A 24,277-nucleotide genomic window follows, 5' to 3' on the forward strand; every position below is an offset into this window, starting at 1 on the left:
AGCTTGAAATCTGCTTGAGATTCTTTCCCTCTCTCCATCTGCCTCCCCCCAGTTTGCATTCTAAATAAGTAAATAAATAAAATCTTAACAAAAAAAATAATGACACAAATTATCTCTTGCTCTGTGATTTCAAGTCTTTGGAGAAATTGGTCTCTGCCCCCAGCATGACTTTAACATGACAGCAAAAGGGGCTCAAGCTCTGTGTAGTAACATCGCTACCCTTTTTTCGATGTATTTTCTTGGCATTAAAAAACTCAAGCAAATAAAGCATATAAGGAAAAAACTTACAGAAAACTTTTCAAGTTGACAAAAATATGGATACTGTTAAGTTCAGGAAATTTCATCCTGGTTGGTCGTGAAATGATGAAATTGATTACGTGGAACACTGGTACTGCTTAGATTTCCCTCTGGTATAGGTTAAGAATTCTATGTAGCTTTCTTTCATTTACCAAACCATTTGCCAGTATCTTTCTTTTTCAAAATAACAGCTATATGGAACTAATATTAGTCTTTGCTCTGCTAAATGCTAAATTCTGTGTACTTTTTTATTTTCCTTAAAGAGGATATCTCAGCTGATTTTAGGACTATATTTTGAGATACCTTTTTTATTATTTTGTGCTGACTTAATAAACATTTGAAGAAAGCTATTTGAGCAAATATTTATCAGTTTAGTACTTGTTACAGTGTTTAGTTAAAAATATTATGCTCATATTTTAAGAAGTTTTTTCAAGTAATGATTTTTCAAATTTTTATGTAGCATTCCCCCAAAGTCATTTTCCTATGTCCTACTGACTTAGAGTCAGTCTGAAAGGAATGTAATTGGTGTAGTATCTGGATAGCATTAGCTGTTAGTTGATACCAGTCACAGTCCCTTAAATCTAAGCAGAAAAAAATAATGTGTAATCAAAATTTAACAAGTTATTAATGTTTGTTATTGAGGTGCATTGTATTATTCTCTTTGTTTCATAATTTTGTGAGTAAAACCTATTTAAAATAATAATTTAATGTCCCATCTGGTTTTGGATTCAGTCTTTGGTTATCTTAAAATGCTTATGATTATTTATTTAACCATTGTTTACTTTCTTTGCCACTGTTATCCAGGACAGACTTAATATAGGTTTGTTGTCTGTGTGTCCTATGCAGTTTAGGATTTGCTCCAAATTCTTCATTTTATTATTAATTGTTATGTTAAAATAGGACAGAGAAAGTTTGTAGACTTCTGTATTGTACTTTTAACCTCTGCTGTGGTTTTGTCTAATGACATGGAAACACAGGTGCAACAAACAAGAGATTTCATTTTAATATGTAAGACATTTAAATCAGAAAGACTTTCTTTTTCCAACCTTTTTGGGATATAACATAAGTAATTTCTCTTTTAGAGCGGCATACAGAATGTGTGCTGATTGTGCCCTAACAGGGCAAATAGGAAAAAACTAACTCCTTCCTTTTTTCAGTGGTGGTGAGATAAGTGTTGAAGTGTTTCATCTGCTGGCATCTTGTACCAGCAGGTTATGCTATGGTCTGTGCAAAGCTTGAAACTCCCAAGTTGTCAGTGGATGGAGTCAAAGGAAGACGTGGGAAGGTTGGGGCTGGTTGTAGATGAAATATGTGCAGGAGACAGTCCTGCCATAGATCATTGGTGAGTGGTCAGAACACTCACTTCAGTTCTTTTGTCATTTATCATGCAGTGTAAATCTAAAGCCTATTTATATTATTATTTGGTAGTTCTTCCTTTATTTTGTTATAAATCCAGCAGCAATCAGTTCTTAAAAATGGAAGTGTATACTTAACTAAGTACTGAATTTCTTTCTTGGTATTTAATATGCACAAAATGTTTATCAGTATTTACCATCCACTCTGAGAGTTGCAGTGGTATCACTGACCACACAACCACCAAAAGATAAAATGTATCTGCTTAAAAAAGCATCAGCATCTATTTAAAAAGCCTAAGAGTTATTTTAAGAAGGTTGTGTCTCAAGATCACAAATATTTACAGGCACAGAAGATGTTTACATATCTCTTTGTGATACAGGATCTCATTTAAGTAACTTTTTAAAAATTGATTTTCTTCATTTTATATTCCAAGTTCTCTTTTGCACATATAAAAAAATGAAGCAATAACTGTTTCTGTATTGGCTCCATTAGCAGAAAAAGGACCTACACAATGCTAGTTTTAAAATAGAGAATCAGTTAATTCCAATAATAGGTTGACTTTTTTCACTCAAAGCTTTTGTATGTTTGCTCTGTCAGTGCTATAAATGGAATCAAAGCAAAGCTTTTGGAAGTTTCTTCTGTCAAAAGTGTTGTAAATGCTCTTGTAAATTTAAGAGGTCAACATGGAAGATAAAATTACTTGGTTTTGCTAAATATGTTGTCATGGTAAAATCAATTTCTTAATAAATTAAGAAAACTATGGAAGAGAAGCGTTTTGAGAATTGGTTGTGGTGCACATAAACCATTTCTGTTTGTTCTGTCTACTGAAATAAAATTATAATGTTCAAATATACTGATATTTGTTATATATAGTTTAATTGGACTATAGAATTCTTGTCATGAAGCTAATACTAAAAACACATACTTACGTATAACAGTATGCACTCTTGCACAGTTTTTTTGCTGCATATTACCAAATGGATCCTAAAAACATGATTTGTGAAAAACTGCTTTGTAAATTAACCTAACCATCCTATGTTGGCTTTCTTTTTTAAAACCAAAGTGGGGAGGCGCCTGGGTGGCTCAGTGGGTTAAGCCGCTGCCTTCAGCTCAGGTCATGATCCCAGGGTCCTGGGATCGAGTCCCGCATCGGGCTCTTTGCTCAGCAGGGAGCCTGCTTCCCCCTCTCTCTCTCTCTCTCTGCCTGCCTCTCCACTTGTGATCTCTCGCTCTGTCAAATAAATAAATATAATCTTTAAAAAAAAAAAAAAAAAACCAAGGGAGGGGATGGGAGTAAGCAAAACATCTATTTGTTAGGTTTTGATTCAGAATCAATTGGAAATCTTTAAAGCATTTACCAACTGAATGCCAGAAACCTTCAACTTCTGAAAATTTTAGCAAATGGCAATTCTTGAAAACAAATCTTTCAAGCAGGGAGTTACTGAAATTTATCCCTTCAAGTTAAATGTTAAGACCTCAAGATTTACTTTAGAAGTTCTGTCATTTGCAGTATCTCAACTAATATAAAGACTTTTTTTGATGGAGCTTTTACTTTGTATTAGAGTGAAATGATATTGAGAAGGTAATTTTTGCATTTTCTAAATTTGGTGAAATATTTTTAAAAGTGTAAATAGAGAATGACTTAAAAGTTTTGTCTCATAGAAATCATTATCAAAAAAAATTGGAGGGGTAAAAGTTAAGTATATGGGCTTGATATTTTTACAGATGTCAGCATGAAAGAAAGCATGATGAGAATATGCTTCTATCTGTAGAATTTTCTTTTTGCTGACCAGATTGTTTAATACTGTAAAGAGGGTGTTTTCTTCATTAAAAATATTATGGTCTATAGAAAAGAGTAAGTTGAAGATGTCAACAATTTCATAATTATTGATCATAAAATTCAGAATGATTGTGGGCAGTCTTATTTTTTAAAAATAGTTCACGATAAGACCATGTAGAAATATGTTCTTAATAGAAGTATCAATGACTTAGTATTAGTCATTAGTAATTAGTATTAGGTACTCCAAAGAAACTGATTGAAGTATATGAATATATGGTGAATAATTATTGTTTTTAATGCATCATTATACATAGATAGGTTTTTATCTTTTAGAAAGAATTTTCATTTTGAAAATGAATGTTTAATAGAACTGTTTTTATAAGCCCACCAATATAATCAAACAAGTTTTGCAGTCAATAAAGGCATACTTTAAAAATTATAAAACTTTAATCCTGAAAATTCCCTAACTCTTGATAGTGTCTGTAAATATATTGAAATAGTTTAATTTCCTAAAAATTAATTTTGGGGACCAGACATAGAAGCAAAATACATCACTCCACTAGCTCAAAAAGGAAAAAAAATCATTCAGTCACTGTATTGTACACCTGAAACTAAATAACACTGTATGTTAACTATATTGGAATAAAAGTTTTTAGGAAATCATTATAATGAACAGACTTATTTTATTTCTGTGATTTATTTTAATTGCATCTTCTAAATCGCCACACTCAGATGGACTTCAGAGTTACCCTGGTTGTAAATTCTCACTGTGCATTTGAGAAAACTGATGGTTAGTATATTTCCTAGCCTTTCTCAGAAAGCTAATAACCTAGTCCAGGACACGTCACTTTGTTTTGAGCTGCATTCCTCATTTGGTGAATATTTTGGTAATTGTTTTTAAAAATGAATCATAGAATTTTTCTTATCTATAGTTGAACCAATACGGTCTAGTAATTAGTGAATAGCAATTACTGGTAACCAAATTCAGAATAGCTCTATTAACATTTTTCCCTTTTATTTTTTATAGTTCTGCTTTATTGGAACTAGGTTAATGCTTTTTAAATACATTATTACTGCAAGAAGGTTGCTTTCTATCCAAATCAATTATCTTAACCAATTATAACTGTAAAAGTTTACCACACCATTTGTGTACTTTGACTTACTGTTCTAGAATTGTCTTTAGCTCTGCCTGACTTGATTGATTTGTTTTGTATGCATTTCTAACATCTACAAAATGTTCTAGTGTAGATGTTTCTTTTTTCCATGTATTATGAATCCTATTTAATTTATAGCTATAATTGTATTTATGTAATCTAATTAAAACTATGCTTTTTCAATAAAATAACGAGCTTAAAATACAAACCTATTTTGATAACATTTCGATTTTGGTTTAATTACTATTAAAATTATCTCAATGTATGTTAATGTAGTACATTCAGAAATTGACTTTGGAAATCGTATTACAGTGTAAAAGCTACTATAATAAGTTGCTGCCTTACATAAATAAATAAATGACCAATATTACTAGAGGCTATAAGCAGCATGGGAAAAAAATGGAAGGAGTCTTTTATCCTAGTTTTTAGAGGGCATCAGCAGCTTGCTTTTATGAAAAAGTAACAGCTAAATGCACTGCAAATAATTTGCAGTAATCCAGTTCAGTGATTCATGTGTCTGCTTTAATGGGTCATAATTCAGGGTAAAGTAACTGAGTGCAGTCAGAGTGCAGACACTGCTTATGCCAGGGACAGTATCTCTTCATAAAACACACCTCAGGAGAAGCAGTTTGCCAGCCCCCTAATACTCTCTGATGTTTTGATGTCCTGCATATTTTTCCGATTAAGTTTTGAGTGCCATGTTTTTAGTTGTATTTCCACATTCATTATTCTCACGTAGACCCTTCAGCGGGTTTGCCATATATGATTATTTTTTTAATGATGCCTTTCTTTCCACTTCAGCAGTTTAATAATCTAGCACATGGCTGCTTCTCAGTACTCAGCATTCACCTCCCCAGTACTGAAGAGGACATGTGCTTTGGCTTCAAAATTTCCATTTGCAGCGTTAGAAATGCATATTCCCTACGGAACAACATTTGTTTGACATAACCATTCATTTTTATTACCTCTTTAAATATGTTTATCCAGAGTTATCAATAATCATAAATAACTGTATTCTCATCTTGTTCTGTTTTTTTCCAACAGACAAAATTGCTTACCCAGTACATATTAAATCTCGGCAAGTATGATCAAAACTACGACATCAGAGACCGTACAAGATTTATTAGGCAGCTTATTGTTCCGAATGAGAAGAGTGGAGCTCTAAGTAAATATGCCAAAAAAATATTCCTAGCACAAAAACCTGCACCACTGCTTGAATCTCCTTTTAAAGGTATTATCAGAATATAACTGCAAAATATATTACCTAAAAAATTATGACAATATGCCCCAATTTCTAATACATTTAAAATTTATCTGTTAAAAAATGTAAGTGATTAACCTATATAAATGTTTAAAACCGGTATGCTTTCTACTCAATGTGTTCTCTAGAGCAACCTTTATATTAAGGTTTATATCTTTACATGCTTTATTTACCTAAATAATTTCATTCTTTTGATTTTATTCTTACTAAACAGTTTAGCTGAATAATAAAGCTGTGTTGTTCTACTAGACATTGACTTCATTTCTATTTTAAATAGCTTTATTTAATAAGGAATCTAATTTTTACCTTAATGGTGAGTTGTTACTAATTAAATATTCTGTGTATACTAACAAAACTTTTCTAGGAAGGATTATTTCATAAAAATATCCCTTTATATATAAATTTGTTTTTCAAAGATGGAAGTTGACTTATTTTTCCCAGCTTTTTAGAAAGAGTAATTATTTTATCAGTTTAACAAGTAGCCATTAAAATTAGAATCAAACAATTATATACCCTGGTTTTCATATTGTTTCTTATTTAATTGCTGGTGATAAAAAGCAGTTCAGTTTTGTAGAAAAACTATTAAAATTCTGGATGTGTTTGTGCTAAGACATGTATATGGATTGTTTAACTGTGCTGTCATTCTTAATATTCACAGTAAAGTAATTTTTAGAGAAGCTACATTTCAGAGCAACACCTCTAAACACACTGACTGATTAGCTTTTTTATTGACCATTATGGGAGAGATTATTGTAATCTATGGACTGAAATCAGTTTTTTGACCTATGAAGAGCTTCCTAGTTTATATTTATTCCTTGACATTTGAGGTAATATGCCAATTACCTTGAGCTCTGATTAGGATTGTTCTCTGTTAGATACAGCTCATATTGTTTATTTTATATTTTCCTCTATTTTAATAGATAGGGATCATTTCCAGCTAGGCACTTTATCTCATACTCTCAACACTAAAGCTAACGGGTACCTGGAATTATCTAATTGGCCAGAGGTGGCGCCGGACCCATCAGTTCGAAACGTAGAAGTAATAGAGTTGGTAAGTTGACCTTTCTGAAATTAATTTTGTCAAGCAGTGGGAGATTCTAGAATAACTATTGTTTTATATAAAAGCTTTTTTGGGGGGTTGAAATTGAAAATTGTTCTGGTATTTCTAAATGTAATGTGTTAGATATATCTTGCTGTTATGGGAACTGAATATTGTAGTATTCCTGTGTCATTGTACATGTACTGTTCCTTTTCTTCGAGGAAATAGAGAATCGAATTCTCCTCATCAGTGCCACCCACATTTTTGGTATTGCATTTTTAGCTGTGTAGGTTCAATTTCTAAGGTATTTAGTGTCATTGGATTGTGCTTTTTCTAGTTTGTTTAGAGATTCGTAAGCTTCCTGTCAATATTTTTCTAAATGATTTTTGGTGTTCTCTTCCAGAAACACCATACAAAGTGTTCTTCTGAATTTTCTGATGAACATCTTTTAAGTGAAGTCTAAACATAAATAGGTTGCATTGTGTACGAAAAATGTCCTTAGACAAGGTCATAACTAAAATGAATAATATGTTGCTTTCACATTAAAAAAAAAACAAAAACCTCTCTAAATAAATACTCTTTTCCTAGATCTTTAAAAAAAAATTGCTGGCTACCAAAATAAAAGAATTAATGTTATTTTCTAATATTTTTCTCTCTTCTATGAACAAGAAAAGTAAAGGGGAAGGGTCTTTTTATTGTCTTTAGCAATTGACTATGTGAATATATCCAAAACTTTTTAAAGTAGAATTAATAAAAAAAGAACAATTAGATATTACATTTTGGGTGATTTTCTAATAGAAAAGATGTATTGAACCAGGATTCAGATAACCAGAGTTCTTTGCCACTAATTCCTCTGGGAAAGTCAGTTAACCTCCTTGCCTATTAAATTTTCTGCATAAAATGGAAGGAAATCTTTATTACTTAAAATAGAAGAGTTTCTATAATGGGCCCAGCCATGTAATTTGGTCCTTTGAGAAATGTGTTTCTTAACTATTCAAATTTATCCTGGCTTTGAAGCATGGCCAGGAACAATAATAACTCTTATTGCCTCCATTTAGCAAACCCTGGTAGTAGTGTACTTTGATAATGTTTTACATACATTATCTTGTTTAAATCTCATAGTAATTATAAATGATGGTTATTTTATTCCCATTTTACAGATGAGGCAACGGGGTTCAGAGAACTTAAGTTGTCCAACCTCTTTGGGCAAGTTAGTTAGTAAGCTAGTAAGTGATGGAACTGGGATTCCAACCCAGTTCAGAGTCCCTTGTTTGTGCTGTTAACTGAATTTTATTATATAACATGAGGAGAGGAAGCTTGAGCTTGTTTGCGGATGTGTGCTATTCTTAGTACTTAGCACTGTCATTTTTATGTTGTGACAAATTCTCTCTATTTAGAGGTGATTTAAAGAAATGTAAAATTTAATAAAACTAATTATATATCCATTCCTCCTTGACACTACATTTGTTGATTTTCACTCAGATCTACATACCCTTAAGTACTCTTCATTCAAAGATTGACTTATTTGTGCAACTTTCTTTTGGATGCTAGCATATAAAGAAATGTTCTTTGATATGATTCTTTCCATAGATTTAATCTTTCTACTAATTTCTTATTATGCCTGCTCATTGTTTTTATGGTCCTTTCCTTTTCCATTATTGGGTATATAGTGGTTTGGCACACATACAAACATCCTTTTATCCTCCCCCCACTTCTCCCCTATCCTTCCTCCTTGCCGCCCCATTCCGCCAAAATAAAAATAAAAATAGTTTATCCTTCCAGAAATTGATAGCAATGCTATGCAATTTAATTTGGTTTCAGCAGTATCCTTGTATTGGCTGATGGATTGGTTGGTTGACTGGCTTCTTCCATTGTCTTGTGCTCTTCTAAGCATAACTACCTTATAGGGACAATACTTAAATAACCTATTTTCTTATGTTCATTTCACCTATCCAGTTCAACAGAAACAAATTGATTTCTTTTTCATTTTGCTGACTGCATTCTAAAAATTAATAATTGGTGACTTATTATGGAGAACAATTAAAACTGATGGAATGGGTTAAAGAAAACTGTCACTATCCATTGATACTATACAAAAACATTTTTGATCTACTGGTCTCTAGATATTTTGGCTTAAAATTATACTGTAAGAGATATAATTAATTTTTAAAAATACATCATTTTAATATCAAATGCAGCTGCAATAGTGCAGAAAGTAGTGTTCCTTATAGTTTTTCCTGCCTTTCACTCTACCACCCATCCTACAAAATCACATCAATATATTTCATGCACGTAATACACTGTGTTATCCTAGTTTTACCATAAAGTGATCTTACCAGGGTCGCATCTCATTATTATGAAATATAACCTTAGTTAAGGAAAATGCCTAGGTTTAGGTTATCTGATAGGGAACCTGGTTAGATTGACAGTAGAAGTCACTTAGGATTGCACACTACCATTTCCAGGATATTGGATGTAACATATTTTTATATTATACCAGTAAGTTTTGAAAATCCTTTAGAGTTTTTTTTGCCTAGGTCTAGAAAATCCTGCCCTCTTAGAGGAAGACTGTCTTTTGTATATTAAATGTATTTTGCTTTATAAAACGCATCTACTTTTGGTATTTTATTCCTCCAAGGACCTTTCAAATTAGTCCTTCACTATTCTCTTCCTCTGTTACTTCTTTTGCTTAGAAATGATAGACCTATCATAATCATAAAGGACCATAAAAAAGTTAAAATTGTTTTTATTGTTTAAAACCTAAAACTCAGTCATATCAAGATAATTTGCCCCTTTAAGTATGGAAGCGTAATTATCCTTATTTGTTGATTTGGTCTTACCCTGAAAGCCATCTAATTAATTAATTTTTTTCCCCCAAACATTGATCTGGCACACTTTTTACCAGGCTTCAGAAAAATATGTTTAAGGATTTAAGAAAAAATATGTTTACTAAATATAGGAGAACTTTGTTTATAGAACAGTACTTTATTCATATTTGGAAGACAGAGCATTTTACACAAAAAGAAAATAGTACTGCTGACTTTATGTATCTTATTCAAATATATTCAAGGAATTTTTACTCATTTTCCTATTATTGTTCATTTAGTAATTTCCAAGTTATTGAAGCTTATCTTTTTAAGCAACATACTTTAAGCCTGAAGGCCCTCTAGATCAGGGTTTTACAACCCTAGCTGCATATTACAATCACATGGAAACAAACCATTTAAATTTGCAGCAAACCATTTGCAGCAAACCATTTAAATCAGAATCTTAGGAGGTAAATCTCAGGTATCAGCTTTTTAGTATATTTTTTCTTTGTGTTAATATTTTAAGAAATATTCTCAGATGATTCTAATGTGTGTCCACTGTTGAGAACCGTTCGTAAACGTCTGTCATATACTCTAGCAGACAGGCACATAGTAGAAATTCAATTGAAAGTTTGGTAAATAAATGAGTCTTAACCATTTTTGATCTCTTAAAAAATACAGGTTTCCCTACCCTTTAACAGAGAGTATATGTAAGATGATTTAATTTTTTCTGTGTTAATTAAAGTCACAATTATGAAAATAATGTATTTTACTTTAATGCAGTATATTAGAGTCTTTAAGGAGCTATTCACACAACTAATCATTTTTGTGCCAGACACTTTTGAGATATATCTGTATACAAAGCATTCAAATATCCCTGCTGGGTGGAAGCTGATATTGTAGCAGGGATAGACTGGCAATAAAAATAAATATGTAAATTGTATTGTATGTTGGAAGTACTAAGTGCTGTGATGACCAAAAAAAAAAAAACCCCAAGAAGAAGAAGAAGAAGAGAGCAAAGTAAGAGTGTAAGTGCCAGGTATGGGAGGTTGGAATTTTAAATAGAGTCTCTCTGAGGTGACTTTTGTTCAGAGACTTGAACGAAATGAGGGAGTGAGCCATGTAGTTACCTGGGGGAGAGCACTGGAAGGGCAGTCAGGTGGGGGAAAGGCCCTGCAGGGGAGCATGCCTGAAGTTGGTAAAGGAACAGTTAAGAGGCACTTGTGCAGAGTGGGCCAGAGGGAGAGCAGCAGCAAGAGGTCTGAAAGTCAGGGAAGGTCTGGTCTGGTAGGGTGAGTAGCTTATTCTAAGGACTGGCTTTTTCTGAGTGAAATGGGGAGCTGTGGCAAGCTTTCAAACCCAAGAGAGCCTTGATCAGACTTCAGTTTTAATTCAGTCATTTTAGCTGCTCTGTGGAGCAAACTTGGACTTGGGGTATGGGGGTTATGAATAGAAGCAAAATAAGCAGTTGCAGAATTCTGAACGAGATGGCCCTGACTGATGGTAAAGGACCGATGTGGCTAAACCTTTTTTGGGGGGATTAGATGTTTAAAATATGAAGGAGAGAGAGAAGTTAAAGCTTACCCCAGGGTTTGGACCCTTGAGATGGTTAGGGTTGATTGCCTGCACTTTATTCAGGGTTGTTTTTTGTTTGTTTGTTTTGTTTTTTGTTTTCTTTTTTAACCTCAGTATTTAGCTATGATCTTGAATTTCTTGTTGTTACTGTGTCTGCCTCTAACTGCCTTCACCTCCTCTACAGCATATTTAGTTCAAATCTCCTGCGGACCAGCAAATTCAAAAGTGTTTAAAACTCTATGTAAAATAAGGGTGTTGATTTAACAGAATGTGCTCTGAGTGAAATTTGACTTCTTCTACCTAGGAGTAAAGGGGAATCAGCCTTAATGCCAGGTCTTCTAACAGTTGCCTTCTCTTTTGAGACCTGCAACTTTCTTTTGGATTCACATTGTATTCTGAATGATTGTTTGCCAGAAGACTGAACCCCTTAATGAGAATTCATTTGAATTTACAGTTTCCTTTTTTTTTTTTTAAATAGGCAAAAGAATGGACTCCAGCTGGAAAAACAAAGAAAGAGAATCCTGCTAAGAAATTTTATTCTGAATCTGAGGAGGAAGAGGACTCTTCTGATAGTAGCAGTGACAGTGGTGGGGTTTATAATTCATTGATAAAACTTTGTTCACTACAGTTTATATGCTATACTTCTAACAAAACAATAAGGCCTAGTATATAATATTCACCAAGTGGGTTTATACTCTTATGATAATGCCTTTCATTTACATATCATTGTATAGTTTTCAAAGTAATTTCTAATCCTTTCTCATTTGACTTTGCCTCTTGAACACCTAGCTAGGAAAGTAAGAGTTGAAACAGAAACTCATGCTTTTCTGAATTCTAACCCACCCTGCCCGTTATATTCATAGCATATTGAAAAACATGATTTTATATTTGATAAGCCTTTAGTGGGAACTTTAAAAGCAACTCTGTTCTGTAAAAATGTAATGTTTATTTTAACCATTGAGCAATCTGATCTTTATCCATTTTATACTTTTATTTCTACCTTTATTTTTTATTTTTATTTTTTTAAAGATTTTATTTATTTATTTGACAGACAGAGATTACAAGCAGGCAGAGAGGTAGGCAGAGAGTCAGGCAGAGAGAGAGGAGGAAAGCAGGCTCTCCACTGAGCAGAGAGCCCGACGTGGGGCTCGATCCCAGGACACCGAGATCATGACCTGAGCCGAAGGCAGAGGCTTTAACCCACTGAGCCCCCCCAGGCACCCCCCCCTTTTTTAAAAAGATTTTATTTATTTATTTGACAGACAGAGATATTTCTACCTTTAATTGAACCTGTATAGACTAAAGCTAAAATTAATAAATCACTTGTGTATTATAAAGAATCAAAGAGCTGAAACAATTAGGACAACTGTATACAATGAAAAGAATGCTAAATAGGAAGGATTTAGAAGTGCTGCATTTTAGCTATGCCAACTGAATAAGGTACTTACTTTCTCTGTCTCTGTTAAATGAAGAGGTAAAGTTAGATGCTTTTAAAGCTCTCTAGTACTAAAATTCTGTGAACAATTTGCGTAATGAAAAATATATTGGAGTTATTCTATCTGACCCAAGATCAAATGACACCTTTTTCTTCTATAACCTTTTTTCCTTGGAGAAACTAGAGCTCTGCACTATTACTTGCTCATGCATTACCCTCTAAGGTAATACATTCACTTTTTCCTCAGTTTCTCCTATCAAAATCTTTGTTTCCTATATCTGATAAATTATTTTGTGATGCATCACGTTCTGAAATGATAAGTTGAAAATGGAGAATATACTTCGGTGTAGAGTGTTAATTCTAAAAAACAGATTTCAGAAATGAGGTAGATCATTAAGAAAGATTTGTTGTATAGTTAAAAGCATACCATATGGATATTTGTCTACATCACCTTTATTCATAAGCTCATGCCTGTTCATAGGCTAACATTTTAAAATACATATTTGAAATATTCTATTAAGACTTCTCATGGGTTAATCTGAACATGTGGCGGGAGTTCCACTCTAGCTACTGGAGGAAAGGGTAACTTTTTCATTAGAAATTATGAGATTATTTTTCCAGTCAGTAAGTCTTCTAGAAGATAAACAAATTTCCTTAAGGATTTTACTAACTTTGACATAAAATTAATACTGAATAAAAATTTATTCACTTAAATTAAAAAAAAAAGTTTGGGAGGAGGGATTTTACTAACTTGAAAATTTTAAGTAGTGGGTCCTGAAGTGAGCTGGACCAAGACTTTTGTTGAATTCCCATGTAATTAACGTGAGAGAGTAACTTAGGTGCTATAATTTTTTTTCCTTATTTATGGGATAAGTCACATATATATATATATAAATATATATAAACACACATGTGCGTAACTTTCATATCATAGCAAATTTAAAATATCCTACTCAACAGTTTTATAAAATTTGGGTAAGGTAAATCTTTCCCTTTGTAGAAACTGATAGTTATGAATGCCTTACCTAATGTGGCAGGCAGTGTTGTGTCCTCATCACCTTTACATGTTTCAAATCCTTTAATCTTCACAACAGCTAGGTAATCCTAGCTTTTCACTGTGTGATACATAAATAAATCCTCATAAAGTAGATACTGTTTACCTGTTAGATGTTCCTGGCTAAGAGCACTTCATCAGATAGATAATAGATGAGGGCAACAGTTTGTCCTCTTATTTAGGCTAGTGCTTTGCACCTATAATCATTTCATATAGTAAAAAATTATGCTTCATATTTAAAATACACATGAATTATATGTATCACTGCTGGGAAGAGTCCTAGTATGCCTTAAGTTATACATAAAACATTTAAATGTATAACTTCATAGGATAATTTTATGATCTCTTTGACCTGTGGAAAACTCCTACACTAGCTAAAATAAGTAATTACTTTTTAATTAGTAATTTTGGTTTTTGCTTTTGAATTGAGAAATTTTTACAGATGATTCAAATGGCTCATTCCCATCTCAAAATTTATACCTAATAAGATTCAACTCTTGCCTTCTCTCAATAAAATTTCTCACTATCAGAAGAATTAAAAATTATTTCTTCATCCTTACATCATTCCTTTAAAAGAAGGAAGTTACTGCTATAACTAAATACTTAAGGATTTGAAAAGCAAGATTCTCTCAAATTTGGTTTACTTGGTTCATCTTTGCTCTACCCTACTCACTGTCAAGTGTGTTCTCTGTCCTTTGGCGTTCCCCACACTCACTCACACTGCTGCAGGAATGTGGAGGTGGGGGGACTGAATGACAGGAATATGGAAATGGAGTGTTGTACAAGTGGGGTCCAGTAAACTAAAATTAAACATCAGTTTCATTTCTTATGAATATTGACAGTTACTTGGGTCCTTATGTCTAGTTAAATAGCTATAAATCAAGGGGCATCTGGTTTTATTTTTTCAGAGAGTGAATCTGAAAGTGCAAGTGGAGAACAAGACGAGGAGGGAGGAAGTAGTGATGACAGCAGTGAGGACTCCTCCAGTGAGCATAGGAGTGACAGTAAAAGTGCATCAGAAGTAGGAGACAAAATAACACCCAAGAGGAACTCCAAAAGCAAAGGGAAAAGGTAATATTTTGTCAGAATTTTCTTCAAAAAATATTCTGTGGCAAAATTTCCCCCCAGGACACCATTTCCTTTCAATACATAAAGTGAGTGAGAAAAGAAGTGTATTTTTTCCCAGACACTGAATCTTGTAAAATTAATTAGAATAGTAGTTCACATTATTCTACTTCTTATTATACTTAGTTTTCATTTTGAACTTGAACAAATCTTGGGGTTACATTTTGAAAATTGGTATAACCTTGGAAGGCTGAGTTAAGTGATCAAGAAGTAGGTATGAAACACTTAATTACCTTCTGTAGCAATTTTGCTGAGGACTAAAATTAAATCCTTCAACACTTTGCCATTATGTAACTAAGACAATTGATTTTTCTAAATAATGTTATAGTAAAAAGATTATGATCCAAATATTAGAGTCAAGGGCTGTGAAGGAAGACGGTCATAAGATATTTAAGTGTTAGCGCTTTTTAAGATCTCCCATTATCAACATTATCGTGTATTAAAGTGTCATTAAAATTTTGAGTAATTGGGGCTAATACCTTGGATTGTATGAGTCTGTTTTCCCCATTGCTGTCAGCAAGTGGCCTCTGCAGGCATGATGGCCCTTTCCCTGGAAGCCTGCTGCCCGTTCACTTGATGAGCTTGCAGCCCAGCTCAGTCGTGGCTGACAGCACTGATTGGGGCGCAGTACGCTCTCTGCTCCTTTTATTACAGACAGTAATTAAAGCAGCTCGCCCTGCCACTTCCATAACAAACACAGCATAATGCCCTAATTATGACTTTATTAATTTAAGTCAGGATTTAATGATTTTAAAAGTGATTTATATTGTTTTTCCTGTTCAGAACAAATGAAATCTGTAGGTTAAATTAATACAGGCTTTTCATCATTGCAAAGTTAAAAAGCTAGTTACCAGTAAATTCTTTTCATTAGATTAACATCTGAAACTCTAAGCAGTAAGGTAAACAGTAATTACCCATCAAAATTGAGTGCTGCATAACAAAATAACACTTTTACGTTTAAAATTTTATCTTAAAAGCTGTAAGTTAAATGTATGCAGAATCATTCACTTGTTGCAGCAAAGGATTTACTTGGTTTGTAATATCCTTTCCTTTGAGAGAAATTTTGTACTTCTGGATTAATATCAGAATATCTATGATTACGTAGTTTATAAGAAGTATCTTATTTCCAGGAAGGGAAAATTTTGTTCAGTGCACTCAGTATTTTCCAAATAGCAAAAGTCAATATGCTAGAAATTTTTAATCATGTATTTATATTACTTTCATTGTGTGTTTTTTCCTTCAGAAATGGAGTTTTCTTTTTGCCTATGTTTTAATTTAAAAGAATTGTTTATTATACCAGCAGGAATCTTGAATACATTGAAAACCTTGCATTTTTAAGTACATGTTTTAACCATTGAATTGGAGATAATAAATTGCTATTTTTTGCTACGGGGAAAAAACCAACATATTTTTTAGTCATCGAATATAATTACATGTGCTCTGAGATGTTACCATGACTTCATTTTTAATAAACAGCAATCGTATTTCCTCCACGAAAATCAATTCAAGGAAATATCGATTCTTCCCTTGTCTCCCACCATGTTTTTCTGCCTGTCTCTTAGAATTGTTTTTGAACTTTGCTAGTGTAGCTTTATGATAAGTTTTATTAAAAGCTTTTATTTTTAAGTAATCACTACACCCAACTTGAAGCTTCAACGTACAACCCTGAGATCAAGAGTCGCATGCTCTTCCCACTGAGCCAGTCAGGTGCTCCTGAGTGGTAATTTTTTAAAGCTAAGGAGCTTTAAGTTTCTTTAAAACCACCCTTAGTAGTCCTAACTATGATTAAATTTGAGTTTTACACTCCAAAGTATTTTCATCTGAAGGAAGCTACATGCTGTAGTAGGGGAAACATGGTCTTTAGAATAAGACAAACTGAGTTCAAGTTCCAGTTCTGCCGCTCCAGGCAATGTGTCCTTGAGCAAGTTACTTAAGTTTCCTGAGTATTATAGAATAATACACCCACTAAGAATATGTTGAAATATCTAAATTAGTTAATTGGTATGAAGTTTCTAAAACTGCCTGGCGGAGGGTTTATTTTTTTAAGTACACACACGGAAAGAGAACTAGACCTTCAGTTTTGAGAAAATGTAGAAGACCATAATATATTTCTCTTTGAGAAGAGACCTTTGGTCTACCTTAGATGTTATTCTTTCTCCACGGAGAACTACCTCCCTACCCAAAACTATCCATACTCCCTGCGTTATTCCTATTTCTCAGCTTACGTGTTTCTTCCTCTAGGAAGCATTCCCTATTTTGGTTCACTTTGTTTAGATGATCTCTCATGACATTATGCTTTATTACCTATTACTTACCATACTTTTTTTGTCATCGCCATCTTCTCTGTATTCCCCAGTGTGGTGTAGACTCTGTAAGGGAGACACAGAGATCATCTGTATCTTATTAAACATTGTTATCCTAGCACTAACATACTGCCAACACATGGTGAGTGGTCAATTAATATTTTTAAAATGAATGAGTGAGTGAACAGATGAGTGAGTAGCATCAGCATTTAGGTTTGATCATTTGGTTTTTTTTTTTCTTTTTATTTTTTTCAGTTTTCTTGGTTTTTTTTTCTAATATTTTTATTTTTTTAATAATTTAAATTTAAATTTAATTAATTAAATTAAATTTTAATTTAAATTCAATTAGCATATAGTGTGTTATTCGGTTCAGAGGTAGAATTCAGTGATTCATCAGTCTTACATAATACCCAGTGCTCATTACATCACATACCCTCCTTAATGTCCATCACCCAGATACCCCATCTCTCTACCCACTCCCCTCCAACAACCCTCAGTTTGTTTTCTATGATTAAGAGTCTGTTATGGTTTGTCTCCCTCTCTGATTTCATCTTGTTTTATTTTTCTCTCTCTTCCTCCTGATCCACTGTTTTGTTTCTTAAATTCCACATATGACTGAAATCATATAATTTTCTTTCTCTGATTGACTTATTTCACTTCATATGACACCCTCTAGTTCTATCCATGATGTTGTAAATGACAAGATTTCATTTTTTTAATGGCTGAGTAGTATTCCATTATACATATACATATTGTATGTGTGTGTGTATATATATATGTACAGATACACACACACATATATACATACACACACTACATTTGTATCTTTGGGCTGAATACCCAGTAGTGCAGTGGCTGGGTCATAGAGTAACTCTATTTTCAACTTTTTGAGGACTCTCCATATTCTTTTCCAGAGTGGCTTGCATTCCCACCAACAGTGTAGGAAGGTTCCCCTTTCTCTGCATCCTCACTATTTGTTATTTCCTGACTTGTTAGTTTTAGCCATTCTGACTAGTGTGAGGTGATATCTCATTGAGATTTTCATTTGTATTTCTCTAATGCCCAGTGATATTGAGCATTTTTTCATGTGTCTATTGGCCATTTGTATGTCTTCTTTGAAGAAATGTCTTTTCATGTTTTCAGCCCATTTCTTTATTTGTTCTTTGAGTGTTGAGTTTGTAAGGTTTTTTAGATTTTGGATACTAGCAGTTTATCTGATATGTCATTTGCAAATATCTTCTCCCATTCTGTCTGTTGTCTTCTGGTTTTGTGCAAAAGCTTTCTATCTTGATGAATCAGTAGTTCATTTTTGCCTTTGTTTCCCTTGCCTTTGGAAATATGTCTAGCAAGAAATTGCTATGACTGAAGTCACAGAGGTTCCTGCCTGTGCTCTCCTCTAGGATTTTAATGGATTCCTGTCTCCATTTTGAGTTTGTTTTGTGTGTGGTATATGGAAATGGTCTAGTTTAATTCTTCTTCATGTGGCTCTCCGATTTTCCCAATGCCATTTGTTGAAGAGACTGTCTTATTTCCACTGGATATTCTTTCCTGCTTTGTTGAAGATTAGTTACCATAGAGTTAGTGAGAATTCCTTTGGGAAGCCATCTGGCCCTGAACTCTGGTTTGTTGGGAGATTTCTGATTACTGCTTTGATTTCCTTACTGGTTATGGGTCTGTTAAGGTGTTCTGTTTCTTCCTAGTTCCGTTGTGGTTGTGTACACATCTTTAGGCATGCACTGTTTCTTCCAGATTGCCTAATTTATTGGCATATAGTTGCTCATAATATGTTCTTATAATTGTTTGTATTTCTTCAGTGTTGGTTGTGATCTCTCCTCTTATTCATGATTTTATTTATTTGGGTCCTTTCTCCTTTCTTTTGGATAAGTCTGTCCAGGGTTTTATCAATCTTATTAATTCTTTCAGAGAACCAACTCCTAGTTTTGTTGATCTGTTCTACTGTTCTTTTGGTTTCTATTTCATTTATTTCTGCTTTAATCTTTTTTAATTCTCTTCTCCCGTTGAGTTTAGGCTTTATTTGCTGTTCTTTCTCCAGCTCCTTGAGCTGTAAGCTTAGGTTGTATCTTTGAGACCTTTCTTTTTTCTTAAGAAAGGCTTATATTGCTATATACTTCCTCTTAGATCTGCCTTTGCTTCATCCCAAAGGTTCTGAACAGTGTGTTTTCATTTTCATTTGTTTCCATGAATTTTTAAAATTCTTCTTTAATTTCCTGATTGACCCATTCATTCAAAGAGTATCCAGGATACTCTTTAGCTTCCTTGTATTTGAATTCTTGCCAAATTTCCTCTTGTGATTGAGTTCCAGTTTTAAAGCATTGTCTGAAAATATGCAAGGAATGATTCCAGTTTTCTGGTACCAGTGGAGACCTGATTTGTGACCCAGTATGTGATCTGTTCTGGAGAGCATTCCATGTGCACTCAAGAAGAATGTGTATTCTTTTGCTTTAGGATGGAATGCTCTGAATATATGTGAGAAGTCCATATGATCCAGTGTGTTATTCAAAGCCCTTGTTTCCTTGTTGATCTTCTCCTTAGATGATCCGTCCGTTGCAGTGAGTGGGGTGTTAAAATCCCCTACTACGATTGTATTATTATCGACGTGTTTAAGTTTGTTATGAATCAGTGTATATAATTGACTGCTCCCATGTTGGGGGCATAGATATTTACAATAGTTAGATCCTCTTGTTGGATAGATCCTTTAATTATGATATAGTGTCCTTATGTCTTATTACAGTCTTTAGTTTAAAATCTAATTTGCCTAATGCATTAGATGTTAATAAAAATAATTAAAAAAAAAAAAAAGGACTGAAGTGCAGTTCGTAATGGAGGGTCACTCCAGCTGACTCACAAGCCTGGTGCCTACTTTGAAATCTTTCAGTCACTACTTCTTTGTTAATTAGATAAAAACTTTAAAAGAAAAAATAAAATAAAATCTAATTTGTCTGATATAAGGATTTCCACCCCAGCTTTCTTTTAATGTCCATTAGCATGATACATGGTTTTCTGCCTCCTCACTTTAAATCTGGAGGTGTCTTTGGGTCTAAAATGAGTCTCTTGCAGATAGCATATCGATTGGTCTTGCTTTTTTATCCAACCTGATACCCTGTGTCTTTTGATTGGGGCATTTAGCCCATTTACATTCGGGGTAACTATTGAAAGATATTAGTTTAGTGCCACTGTATTGCCTGTAAGGTGACTGTTACTGTATATTGTCTCTGTTCCTTTCTGGTCTTTGTTACTTTTGGACTCTCTCTTTGCTTAAAGGATCCCTTTTAATTTCTTGTAGGGCTGGTTTGGTGATCACAAATTCTTTTAATTTCTATTTGGCAAGATTTTTATCACTTCTTTTATTTTCAGTGAAATCCTGGCTGGATGAAGTATTCTTGGTTGCGTGTTTTTCTCATTAGCAAGCTGAATATCATGTCAGTCCTTTCTGGCCTGCCAGGTCTCTGTGGGTAGGTCTGCTGCCAATTAATGTTTCTAGCCTTTTAGGTTATAGACCTCTTGTCCCCAGCTGCTTTCAGGATTTTCTCTCTGTCTCTCTGAGATTTATAAGTTTCACTATTCTATGTCAGGGTGTGAACCTATTTTTATTGATTTTAAGGGGGGTTCTCTGCCTCCTGGACTTGAATGCCCCTTTCCTTTCCCAGATTAGGGAAGTTCTCCACTGTAATTTGTTCCAGTATATCTTCTTCCCCTCTCTTTCCTCTTCTTCTGTGATCCCAGTTATTCTAGTATTACTTCACTTTGTGATATCACTTATCCCTAGAAATCTCCAGGTGATCCACTAGTCCTCTTTTTCATAGCTTCTTTATTCTCCGTTATTTTGTCTTCTATATCACTAATTCTCTCTTCTGTCTCATTTTAGCAGTTTCAGCCTCCATTTTTTATTGCATCTCATTAATAGTCTTTTTCATTTTGACTTGATTAGATTTTAGTTCTTTTATTTCTCCAGAAAGGGATTCTCTAGTTTCTTGTATGCTTTTTCCAAGCCCAGCTAGTATCTTTATAATCATTATTCCGAACTCTAGTTCAGACATCTTATATCCATACTGACTAGGTCCCTGGCAGTCATTACTGCCTCTTGTTCTCTTTTTTGAAGGGAGTTTTTCCCTCTTGTCATTCTTGCAGAAAGTGTTGCTTTTCTGTTTTTGTAAAGTTGCGGCTATTCTTTTCTTAGATCTCTGGTTAAGTTGGCAGGTGTTCACAATGATTTAATAGCTATCTAGCTGAATTCCTGGGATCAGACAAAACTAAGGTCTCCTACTCCTCTGCCATCTTGGACTTCTCAATCATTTGGTAATTTTAGAAGTTTATATTTGATGATCATATGTTGTTAGTAAGACTTTGCATTACAAGAAATATCTTTTGATCTAGTTAACATTTTCTCATTAATATGTTTACAGGTCACATTTCAGAACACATGTAAATAATTTTGTTGGACAAAACAATCTGTAGAGTGCAAGTCTATTTTAGCAAAAATAGATGTATAAATATTTAAATTTATGAATGAACATTTAGTATTTTGAGACAGCATTTTAAAATCAGCCTTACATATCTTTGAAGTTGTTACTATTAGCATCTAACATATATATTCCTGGTAAATCGAACGTGTTATTATTAATTATTTTCTGCTTATATCATTTAGTATCATTTTATAACATTTTGCATTTGAAGTATGTGTGATGTGGTAGTATAAGTGATTTTTAACAGGTTCTGATATATCTGGTATAGATAATACTACCCTTATTTTTTTTTATTAATATGTTCTGGAATCTTAAAACCATTTTTATTGTCTTTTACATACTAAAGTAAGTGGGTACTCAGTGAAATATTTTTTTCTAGTAAAGATTCTGATTTATAGACAAAATGGACATACAGCACCAATTTGCCATATATAAAGGATTTAAAGTTGGTATTTTTAAATCCATTACTTACAGTGATTCTGAAGATGGGGAGAAGGAAAATGAAAAATCTAAAACTTCAGATTCTTCTAGTGCTGATTCTGGTTCAGAAGAAGAAAGTTCTCCAGGTTCTGAATCAGAATCTGAAAGTGAGTCTGAATCAAGAAAAGTTGCTAAGGTAAGAGATTGCATACTGCTGTCATTGAAAGGAAGTATTTTCATAGCCTTTATCCAAAAGAATAAGTACTTTTGAAAATCATTGTTTTCGGGCTGCTTGAGTGGCTCATTTGGTTAAGCATCTGCCTTTGGCTCAGGTCATGATTCCGGGGTCCTGGGATCAAGCCCTGTGTCTTCCTGCTTGATGGAGAGTCTGCTTCTTGTGCTCCCTCTACCTCTCCCCCCAACCCTAGCTCGTGCTCTCTTTGTCTCTCAAATAAGTAAATGAAATCTTTTAAAAAAAAAAAAAAAGGGAAAGAAAGAAAGAAAATTAGTATTTTGCTGAAAATCAAGAAATTGAGCATTCAACATTGTCACTGATAACTAAAATAAAAACTATATTCATCTGTTTTTTGTTTTATTAGATAATTGGTTCCTGTTTACCTCAATCCTACAGAGACATTAGAAATTTTTTTTTAAGATTGATTTATTTTTTGAAAGAGAAAGAGCAAGAGCGTGTCAAGGAGGGGCAGAGGGAGAAAAGAATCCCAAGCAGAGTCAGCGCTGAGTGCAGAGCCTAACAGGGCTAGATCCCACAACCCCAATATCATGTTGGGATCCAAAACCAAGAGTCAGTCGCTCAACTGACATCCCAGAAACTTTTTTTAACCTCATCTTTTGCCACTGAAATTACAGAGGTCAATATCAGTTACAGCCCTTTTTGTTGTGAGCTAGCATGTGACAATGGAGGCTTTTGCAAAAGGGGAAGTAAAAGGAAGTCACAAATAATATTGAGCAAAGTAATATAAATGTATGTACATTATAACAAACTGAGACAAATAATGCTTTTTAAAAATAGGTGTTTGAAAAAAATTTTTTTAAATGAAAATAAAAATAGGTGTTTGGGTAATAGAATATTTTTAAAGGTTTAATTAAAGGATATAGATATTTAACTAGTTAATAAAAATTAAGTAGCCATCTATTTAAAAACAAATACAAGAATCACTTATGCAATAGAATGATAATGCTTTCTGATATCATATTTGTAACACTGAAACTTGTCTGCCTAGCAGCAAAAAATAAAAGTATAAGTTGAAAAAATGTAGTTATTAATATAAAGTTGAGACCTATTGCATATTTTTCTGATCTTTAATTGTTACCCCTTTCCTATAAATGGGTCCTGGACTTTAAACGCAGTAGTTTTTTTATAAATAAACTGTTTATCCCATATGTTGAAAATGTGGTCAAACTTTGCCTTTTAGTGAATTCAGTTTTTTAACCTATTATCTTTTTCATTTGTATTTTCTATTAACTTGAAATTCTTTAAAAAGTCATCTGAGTAGCCAAGGATAAAAATAAATTCATTGAAGTAGATAATTGCCTTCCCCCATTCAGAGATTTATTATTAAAGAATAAGCATATTTTTTTAAAAAAAGAATAGCATATTTAAAAATTGGCTAGTTTTTGTCTTACCTTATTGCAAATATTCTTGTATATAGTGATACCTATTTTAAACAGGAATTTATATTTAAAACTTGTATCTGTTTATGTATATAATCTAAGATTTCTATTCTCCAAAATTCACATAAAATCTTAGTGATTTTTATGTTTATTACTCTGACCTCATATACAAATTTATCACATAGTAAGTTTGATGTTCTCTCATTTGCTACTTACATTAAATAATTTATATCAAATTATTCATTTCCTACTTTTATATTTTAAAATTTAAGATGTTATTTAAAATAAAAGAGCTTTAGAAATTGACAATAAGTACAATCCAGAATAAGAAATCAGTGTTTTAGAAAATGAGCAAGCGAGAAATCAATGAATGTCAAGTGGGTAAAATTAAAGTGCATTATTCTTATGAAGTTTTACAGAAGTTGTAAAATTGTAGACTTTAGTGCCTACATAGTATTAGAAGCAGAGGTTTGAGAACCCCATTAAAAAGCCACAGAAGTATCCTAGGTTAGCAGTTCAGTTTGTTTCTTTGTCAGACACTTTCAGTGATTG

General features: G+C 33.1%; 1 protein-coding gene across 3 annotated transcripts in view; it reads left to right on the forward strand.

The window, feature by feature from the left end:
* Window positions 1-24,277, forward strand: part of AP3B1 (adaptor related protein complex 3 subunit beta 1) — a 277,679-nt gene that overhangs the window by 162,683 nt on the left and 90,719 nt on the right. For all 3 annotated transcript variants that reach the window (XM_032847913.1, XM_032847905.1, XM_032847915.1), the window contains exons 16-20: window positions 5,632-5,818; window positions 6,769-6,899; window positions 11,748-11,856; window positions 14,667-14,829; window positions 22,145-22,286. In XM_032847913.1, the coding sequence (XP_032703804.1) occupies window positions 5,632-5,818; window positions 6,769-6,899; window positions 11,748-11,856; window positions 14,667-14,829; window positions 22,145-22,286 (732 nt within the window). The remainder of the gene's footprint in view (window positions 1-5,631; window positions 5,819-6,768; window positions 6,900-11,747; window positions 11,857-14,666; window positions 14,830-22,144; window positions 22,287-24,277) is intronic.

This window comes from Lontra canadensis, unplaced genomic scaffold, assembly GCF_010015895.1.
Source record: "Lontra canadensis isolate GAN:19392208 unplaced genomic scaffold, GSC_riverotter_1.0 scaffold4, whole genome shotgun sequence".
Lineage (NCBI taxonomy): Eukaryota > Metazoa > Chordata > Mammalia > Carnivora > Mustelidae > Lontra > Lontra canadensis.